The sequence below is a fragment of the Eptatretus burgeri genome, chromosome 17 (assembly GCF_056783735.1).
Source record: "Eptatretus burgeri isolate ZD-2024b chromosome 17, Ebu_testis_v1, whole genome shotgun sequence".
Lineage (NCBI taxonomy): Eukaryota > Metazoa > Chordata > Myxini > Myxiniformes > Myxinidae > Eptatretus > Eptatretus burgeri.
Window position 1 is genome coordinate 42020667 of NC_140977.1, and position 9816 is coordinate 42030482.

General features: G+C 46.9%; 1 protein-coding gene across 1 annotated transcript; it reads right to left on the bottom strand.

Annotated features, from left to right (window-relative positions):
* Nucleotides 1-1158: 1158 nt before the first annotated feature.
* Nucleotides 1159-8694, bottom strand: LOC147009885 (syncytin-2-like). The gene is made up of 2 exons (XM_085861360.1): nt 2624-8694; nt 1159-2379 (listed from the first exon to the last, which is right to left on the bottom strand). The coding sequence occupies exon 1, from the start codon at nt 4020-4022 to the stop codon at nt 2793-2795; it is 1230 nt and encodes a 409-aa protein (XP_085717486.1). The 5' UTR covers nt 4023-8694; the 3' UTR covers nt 1159-2379; nt 2624-2792.
* Nucleotides 8695-9816: the final 1122 nt, after the last annotated feature.

The window sequence follows — 9816 nt, forward strand, 5'->3', positions numbered from 1 at the left end:
GTGTAATTAATTTTCAATACTGCCGCAAGATGCCAGAAGGTAAAATCAAATTGATTTAATTCCTCGCGGCGGTAAGCAGCAGTGGCTGCAGCGGCATTGTGTAAGGCTTTTCAGGTCACGGCGCCGGCCGGCAGTGGCCGGCAGTGGCATTGTGTAAACCCCTTTAAAATTGCTACATGGAAATGTGTTTTCATTGGAATGTCCTCGCGGGCCGCAGTATAGGGCTCCACGGGCCGCATGCGGCCCCCGGGCCGCAGGTTGGGGACCAATGGTTTACACAATACAGTTCAAATTTCAAGGTTCAAATAAAACCAACATGTTTCAAAATACAGCTCATCTTCACGTTGTCACGATATTGTAAACCGATGATCTGACCTTACATGAACAGAATAATATATTCGAGCCTGGTTATCGAGAAGGCAATAAAATAGTCTCACAATTAGTTTGAAAGTAACTTTAAAATCCCTCATTACAACGAACCAGCAGAACTAGATATATCAAACAAGAAAATCTCAGAAGAGAAAACTAATTTCATGAGAACGAACGATTCCCCAAACTTACCGCCTCTTTCCAATCAAGTGAACAATGTGGATCAAAATCAGGTGAACAGGTGTTGAGATGATCTCCGAGTGATGTGGAGCAGAGCGAATCGTCCTTTTATCAGAAGCTAAATTGATGATGTGAGCCGATTTGTGTTTTCTCAATATGTTAGTAAATCAATGCCAGGTAAACCTGGATGCTCCGACAAAGCAGAAAATAACAAATAAAGATTTACATTTCAAAGAAACCCAAATCCATTGCTGAGGATATTACAACACAGGATGTGTATAAAGTGTTTGTGTGTAATAGAATCAAAATATAAACTGCAAATTAAAGAATAATTCATAATTTTTTAAGGCCTGCAAGGATAGGCGAGAGGTAAATATTCACCTTCACCTCTGTAGTGCAGAACATAAGTGTAACAATCTTTCAGATGACGATACAACCATGAAACTTGACATGCATGTTCCTTAGACTATAAATTAGATGAACCCAGTGGAGAGTGGACAATTGATATATTCAAAATGGCGGCCACAATCCAAAATGGCTGCCGGTATAAAAGTGTTCGCGAGTTGCTGGTGTGAAGACTCCGTTCTCCGGCCAGGTATGAAGAGAGTCAACAGAAGAGGATTCACCAAAATGCAGCTTTATTGAAGGACCACACGCCAGCCAGCGGAGTTGGTGTTGGCAGCCCAACCAACAGTGAAGAGCCTTCAAAACCACACTGAGTTTTACATCCAAAAACTCTCCCTTATATACAATCTATCTCTAATTCCAATCTATTTCTGGTTATACTCCAACCCTAATTGATGTCACAAATCACTGTGGGATGGTTGCAGGACAAACAGAAATCCCTTTTAAGTTCACATCTGACTTTGGTAAAAGAACCCAGCTTCTCAGAAGTGGAATGTGGGTTGACCATTAGGGGGCAGCCCTGTGCCAATGATGGACTACCTGACAGCACTTACAGGCTATGACCTTTTTTTAACCTAAACAAAAGCCCAGGAGTGGAATACTTAAGAGAATCCAGATGACATTTTCCTTGGGACATTATCACTGAAACAACACAGCCAGTGCTTTTAGAGGGCATCTGATGGATTGAATTATGAGGACACAACACAGCCAGTGCTTTAAGAGGGCATCTGGTGAATTGATGTATTAGGAAACAGTGCCACTACAACTATAGAGAGTTGCTTTGTAAAAGGTCTTACAGAGTATATAAGAATGGGTTTGAATCCCTACATCTAATTAATATATATGTATTAATTATGGATCGGATGTGACCATAAAACAGCACTCCTCACAGTCCCTCCTTGGTCATATTTGACCATAATTTGCCATTTCCCCAAGCTCACCGAATAGGTGGGCCCCCATTTGACGGCTGAGTTGACCATCCCTCGGCTCCGCCACCACCAAACGGTATTTGCAAATGCCGTGAACAGCCAATGACAACCTCCAAATGAGAAGACCCCGACTACTGGTGGCCCAGGTTAGCATCTGTCCTTCTTGCTGCCACATGCCTCACATCAAATTCTAGTAAATTTTCCTTATTCAGAGTATTGTGTAGGTAATCTCTCAAAATGCTAATTGCCCCAATATGATTTAGGTAATTCTACAAACACTAATTGTAACAATATTATTTAGGTAATTCTACAAAACATTACTTGCAACAATAATATTTAAGTAAGTCTAGAAAACACGAATTGCAACAATACTTATTTAGGTAATTATACTAGACACAAATTGCAACAATACTTATTGACAATATGCAAATGTAATAATGGGTGAGCAGCACTGTGAGCACTCAAGGCGTGGTGTAAGCTCCTTTCTCAACTTGCGCTAGAAGACAAAAGAGGCTCATGAGATGCATATTTCCATATTAGGGTCATACAAGTATTTTCCCATACATGCCTTCACTATCTGGTATTGTCCATTTTCCCCGAGTATGCATATGCTAGTCAAAACACTGCCGCATCTATCATAAACCTCCATCAGAATTTTACTTGTAGATTTCCCTTCTTTCTTGTTACAACTTACTGTATCGCCGTGTGTAGTGAGATGCGTGAGTCCATGTTTGGTTTACCTTTTCACTTGAAAGTTCGTTGAGTAATCAGTAATACCTGGAAGAGTCTTCCCCAGGGCGCCCCTCCGTCAGAACACCTTGTTGGCCCCTCAGCTGGTGGGGGTCGGTTCTGGTTGTGGCCCCATACGGAGGTCTTGGGGGTCTTCCTCCCTGAGTTCGCTGTTAATTATTATGATTGCCTGGGTGAGGGGTGAGGCTTCACAGCATTTTTTAGACAAATGGAAATGAGAATCTTAATCAGAAATACTCCGAAAATCACCACCACGATGATTAGAAGCGCTGACCCTATCAAGCACAGCAACCAACCTCCCCAGCCCTGAAATATGGATCTCCACCATTCATAACCCTCCTCGCGATCCATTCGTCTGCTAGTGAGGGCGTTTGCAACCTTTTGTAGTCGGGCCAGCGCCCGGTTAGTTATGTTAGTAGGATCCGGAATCCGAACGCAACATTCTCCTTTAATCATCCCGCACACCCCTCCTTGCTCTGCCAAAAGCATATCTAAAGCTACTCTATTATGCATTACCATGGTACGCATTGATACTAACATACCCGACAATTCCGTATAGTAAGCCATGGATAGATTGGCTACATATTCCAAGGCTAGCGAAAGTTTATCTATCCTATCGCTATTCATAACCATACCGGCTCCCGGAAATAAAAACCCAATAGTCTTCTCCCACCATGTTCCTGTCAACGGTCCTAAGCGCTCTGCTACACCGACCCATCCCTTTGGGTCCAAAGTTTTGGAAGTGCTGCGCCGGTACTGCGGAGGTGGGGAGGTTTGATGGAAAGTGGTCTTTATTCTACCATCCGGAAATACTGAGGCTAAATAACAGCTTCCTGCCCATCCTTTTGGTAAGTAGGGGTAAGCCTTGTCCCCACACACCAGGGAGATGCCTTTCGGTGGGATTATCCCATTGTCGTGGTGAAGCTCTATCGTTATAGTGAACATCACCTGTTCCCTGGTATGGCGATCTGGATTCGTGGCTGCTACTGTTTGCTCACGCTGGGTTGGCACGGGGAGGGAAAATTCGCAAGAGGACTGTCCCATGGGGTTAGCCCCCTTTCCGGTGAAATATACTGATCCTGTGGTGTCCTTCACCCAGAGATGCGAAGGGACCTGTTTCGTATTGGCCCCAAGATTCTTAGGTGCAAAAACCCATCTTGTGTTGTTGCCATCTGCTATAGCTGTCAGGCCCTCCACCGGATTGCTGAGATGTTCCAAGAAAGTCAATGGTAATACTGCTAAGTGGAGGCCACTCAAAGACCCCATTGGCGATTCCATACAAACCCAACAGTCACTACGATTTTGGATGTTGGCTATCTCGGTAGCTAAAGCCATAAAGGTGTTTGGAGGTTTTACCGAAGATTCCTTGCTGCGCACCAAAAAGGACATTATGGCGCTTTCATGATGTTCCTTGTTTGGCCGGACGATTGAACAAGTATAGTCCAGACGGGTATCATCGGGGACCAGTGGGATTCGAGTAATTATAGATGCATGTTGACCCCATACGAATCCCGCTTTCCTGCCATGTCCCCAGTGTTTTGTTTTTCTTTTTGCTCTTACCTGCCAAGCTACTCCGACTGTTTCCCCTATTGCTGTATCCTCCTTGAGGGTTTCCTTATAAGACCAATTAACTATTCTTATCTCTTCGTTCCGCTCCACCAGATCATAAGTTCCATTGGCTTGAATGCATGGCAACTCTATGAGTTGTTGTGGTTGTATGAGTTGTGGGATTATCCCCTGGTCTCCTGTATTCCTTTGGGGAATGAGGAACGAAAAAGGCTTACCCAGTCCTTTTGAAAATACCTTTACGATATCTAGCTCTGGATTATGTGTTTGTCCAAAAACCACGTATTTATCTTCTGCCGCTCTTTCTTCATCCGCTTCCTCCTATGTCGTTGCTGTGTTGCTCCTAGTTCCTTTCCAATCCCTCCTTTACCGCGGAGGTGTGTACGGTGTCTTCGGCTTGAGTGTGTTAGTTCATTGCCTAGTAACAGGCCCCAGCTGCAAAGGAGTAGTGTCAGTGCCAGGAGACGCATGTTGGATCGTCAAGGGTTCTGCCGCTGGCCCCGGTGCTCCAAGGTCTCTGTTCCCTGGTCCTCCCGGTTCCACGTTCGGCGGGGTGGCTGAGTCCTCCTGCGATGGGTCTCTCACCACTCTGTCTCTTTGTCTTGCTGGGCCGGCTCCTTCCTGGTTCGGTGGCGGTGTAGGGTATCCCTGATGAGGTATGTCTTCCCACTCGTCTTTGTCCTCACTGTCCTGGTGAGACGCTGAATCGGACACTGTTGGATCCTCTGTTGGGGGTATTTCCTCCGGCTCGTCGCTATCTTCTTCCAGGTCACTTCGTCCAGGCTCGTTGTTCTCTGGGGCTTCAATGGGCTCCCGGGGCGGGTTCTCCTGTCCTGGTTCTCCTCCCGCCGCCGCTGGTGCGATGTTGGCGGGAATGTGCGGTGGGTGATGTGGTATCAATTCCTCCACCTCGTCGTCCTCTTCACTATCTCTGAAGAAAACTGAATCTGCAACGGGAGGGTCGACTTCTCCTGGGGGATAAACTTCTTCCAAATCCTGGGTATCTCTCGCCGCTTCGTGTGCTATTTTACAGTGCGAGTGGTGTATCCATGCACTCTTACCTCCCACTTTGACGGCGGAGGGCGTTTTCAAAAGTACAATGTAAGGTCCCGTCCACTTTGGTTGTAGGGCGTTTTTCTTCAGGAACTCTTTCACCCAAACCCGATCGGTGGGTTGAAAATCATGCAAAGGGCCTCCAGCAGGTATCGGTAGCACTTCCTGTACCTGTGAGTGAAAATTCTGATGGTAGCAGTTAGCGCCTTACAATAATTCATCATCCCGTCAGTCATACAAGACACATCCCATTCTCCCATATCCGGGGGAGCCGAGGCCGGTAGCTGCATTGGGCGTCCTGTTATTATTTCGTGGGGCGAGAGCCCCCTTGTGGCATTGTTTGTTGCTCGCATTCTCATGAGCGCTATGGGAAGCGCGTCTGACCAGGGCAGTTGTTGGCCCTCACACAGTTTTGCAAGTGTCAGTTTTAAGGTTTGGTTCTCCCTTTCCACTGCTCCTGCCGACTGAGGATGGTACCGGCAATGTAGTTTCTGTTTAATGCCCAAGCCCTTGGCTACATTCACCGTTACCTTTGCCGTGAAAGACCCTCCTTGATCCGACGACAATCGTGTTGGAATCCCAAATTGCGGAATTACTTCCTGTAAATGCAGCCAAGCTAATGTTTCAGCTTCCTGGTTGGTGGTGGCCTCCACCCATTTTGAAAACATATTTACGATTACCAACACATACTTGTGGTGTTTATATGCGGGCAAACTTATGAAATCCATCTGCAAGTGTTGAAAAGGTCCAGACGGGGGCAGGTGTGCTCCCCGTTTCTTGGTGGCATGCTTTCTATTATGTTTAACAAAGGTCGCACAATTGCTTACCATCTCTGCCGCCGCTTTCATCACACCTGGTGCATTCCAGGTTTGACGAATAATTTCCGATACCCCTTAGTGGCCATATGGCCCTGTGCACGAAAACAAACCAAAGTAGGCACGAAAGGTCGACTCTGTTCATCCACCCACACTCCTTGAGTCTTTTGTTGTGCACCTTCCTTCACCCTCCATGATTCCTGCTCTTCCATTGGTGCGGAGGCTTGCAAATCCTTGAGTTGTTCCTGTGTTCGGGGAACGTCCACCATTTGTTCCACGTAGATGCCGGCGGATGGTTGCGGGTTAGATTCTTCTTCATCGAGCACTGCTTTTGCCGCCAAGTCCGCTCGATTATTCCCTTTCGAAACATCGTCTGTCCCTCCTGTGTGGGCTTTGCATTTAATCACCGCAATCTGCTGTGGCTCTTGCGCTGCTTGTATCAACTCTTTTATCAGCTCCCCATGTTTGATAACATTTCCGGCAGACGTTTTGAAACCCCTCAAGGCCCATATGGCAGCGGAGTCATGTAAAATGCCCCAGCCGTATCTGGAATCTGTATATATGTTCAATGTTTTACCAGCTCCCACTTCACATCCACGTATTAGTGCTTTCAATTCAGCTTGTTGCGCTGAAAATCCTTTTGGTAACAATTCCTTCCATATGGTGGCATTAGCGGTACATACTGCAAGACGAGCGCCGGCTTCTCCCCATCGGTTCTTCCTTGCCGCTCCGTCTACAAACAGTTCTAACTCTGCGTTCGCTATTGGGGCTTCCTGCAGATCGCGTCTGGCCTTCGTTTCTTCCACCAGCACGCGTTCACACACATGTGGCTCTCCCTCGCCACCTGCTGGCAGTAGGGAGGCTGGATTCAATGGCAAACATCTTTCGATCGTAATGTTAGTTGCTTTCAAGAGTACCAGACCATGTTGAACTGCCTGTGCCGCCGATATATGTTGTGTTTTGTTTTGCAATATCAGTGCCGCCACATCATGCGGAACTTTCACTGTGAGTGGGGAGCCGAAAACCAAAGTTGCTGTTGCGGTCGCGGCTTATTGTGCCGCGGCCACCGTCCGCAAACACCCGGGATAGGCGGCGGCGACCGGGTCCAAGTGACTACTGTAGTACACAATTGGCCTATTTTTCCCTCCGTGTTCTTGTGTCAGCACTGCTTGGGCGAACCCTCCTCTTTCGTGGACAAATAAAGTGAATTGAAGATCATAATTCGGTAACCCCAATGCAAGTGCTGAGGACAAAGCCTGTTTCAGTGTCTCAAAATCTTTTTCCACGTTGTCCGTCCAAGAGATCTTATCTCCCTTCGCTTCCTTTACCATGTCGTACAGTGATCGTGCCTGGACTGCGTAGTCGGATATCCATTGCCGGCAGTACCCTGTCATCCCAAGGAATCGGCGAAGTTCCTGCAATGTAGTTGGTTTCAGGTGTCCCAGGATTGTTTCCACCCGCTCGTCTCCCAAACTCCTCTGTCCTTGTTCCAGTACATGTCCCAGGTACATTACCATTGTTTGTGCGAACTGCAATTTCTCCTTGCTAACCTTGTGACCCTTCTGAGCGAGCGCCTGTAACAACGCCACCGTGTCCGTTTCGCATTTCCTCTGGTCGTCTGAGCAGATCAATAAATCATCGATATACTGGACCATCACTGAACCTTCCGGAAGCTCTATGTCCTCCAAATCTTTCTTCAAGGCCTGCGAAAAGAGTGTTGGACTATCGCAAAATCCTTATGGAAGTACAGTCCAGGTGTATTGTTGTCCCGCGTAGCTAAAGGCGAATAAGTATTGCGATTCCTCTGCCAGGGGAATAGAAAAATATGCCGAGCATAAATCAACCACAGAGAAATATGTTGCGCTTGATGGCACCCCTGCCAGCACCCTGACAGGGTGCGGCACTACAGGAAAAGACGATTTCACGCATTGATTCACCGCCCGCAAATCTTGCACGAATCTCCACTTATTTCCACCGGGCTTCTTAACCGGGAGGATAGGCGTATTACATGGGCTCTTTGCAGGTTTTATCACTCCTTGCTCCCGCAATGATGCGAGCACTGGTGCGATTGCCTCGATTGCCTCCTTTGGCAACGGATATTGGCTCACTCGAGGCAGGGGTATCCCCTCTTTTACCTGAATGGACACAGGTGTTGCAGCCAGCACCCTCCCAACATCATTTGGATGTTCTGTCCACAATCTATCTGGTACTTCCTGCAGGCCCGTCGCTAAGGGGGGGGGCATTTGGGTGCAATTCCCCCCCATGGCGCATCTGGTGCCCCCCCCACTTGTACGCCACCCATTTATGCCCTGTTGCACCCTGTGAACAACTTAGTGTTTAAGGATGAGCGCCCACTGTGAACTTGCTGTTTAAGAGTTCATCTGTGTGAACTAAAACCCTTATTCCACATGTTCAACGTGGTGAATAATAAGGCCTTCTTGGATAAACTGTTCTTTAATAATATCCTTCTTTGAATAACAGTCAAGAGATAAGTGTGCGCTTCCCAGCGCATCTCCAAAAGCAATTGGCAAGACAATACAGTCCAAGACCACAAGATAAAAGATAATAACGCAAGCACCAACGCCAGCAGCCAAGACCTCGTGTCGAATGTCGATGTTGTGGGTGGTTATATATATATATATATATATATATATATATATATATATATATATATATATATATATATATATATATATATATAAATATATATATATATATATATATATATATATATACACATATAAATATATATATATATATATATATATATATATATATATATGTGTATATATATATATATATATATATATATATATATATATATATATATATATATATATATATATATATATATATATTGTTGTGGTTGACCAAATTCGCAAACCACCATTCAGGTCCCTAAGGTGAGATATCTCGGTAAGTATATGTGTAGTTAGGCCCAAACCCGTTGTCTAGAGGGAATAAATGTCATTCATGAGGGCTGCGACTCTTCAGGATAGCCGTTTTTCTTTTACTATCTTTATTTTGGACCAACCGCCATTATTACCACCACCAACCACGTCTCAACAGCCATCACAACAACAATCACCAACCACAACGCCGCTTCACCACAACCGCCACGACCTTTACCATCACAACTCGCCACCATCGCATCACCGTCATCTCGCGCCACTCGTGGGCACCGATGCTGGACTCGTGTAGGGCGCGCACCGAGCAGCGTGTTCAAAAGCATCGCGGACTTCCCGCAGAAAAACGGATCAAAAACGACTCACGCCCACTTTTGTTCCGTCCAATCGGTGAGCGAGGGGCGGTTTGGCCCCGCCTCCAGGGCGTGGGAGGGCGGTCGCTATATGCAAATTCATGGATCAAAAAGCATTCACGCCCACTTTTCCTCGGGCCAATGGGGAGTGAGGTGAAAGGTCGGAGGCAGAGGGTCAAAGATGAAAGAGCGAAGCCACGGGGCTTATAAAAAACGACTGCGTTCGTCAGAAGAGGGCAGTTCGCAGGAGGAAGAGTTCGGAGTTGGAAGTGGAGAAGAGAGCAGTTCGCAGTTAGCAGTTCGCAGTTAGCAGTTGGCAGTTGGGAGTTCGCGGAGTCGGAGTGAAGAGGACGGAGCTGTGGAGAGGCGGCGGCGGCGAAGGCGGTTGAGGGGGTGCTCGCGTCGGATTCGGGGAACTGCCGAGGGAGAGGCCGGCGGCGCGACCGAGGTCGTGGTGGAGACGCTCGTCGCGGGACCCGAGATTTTGTGA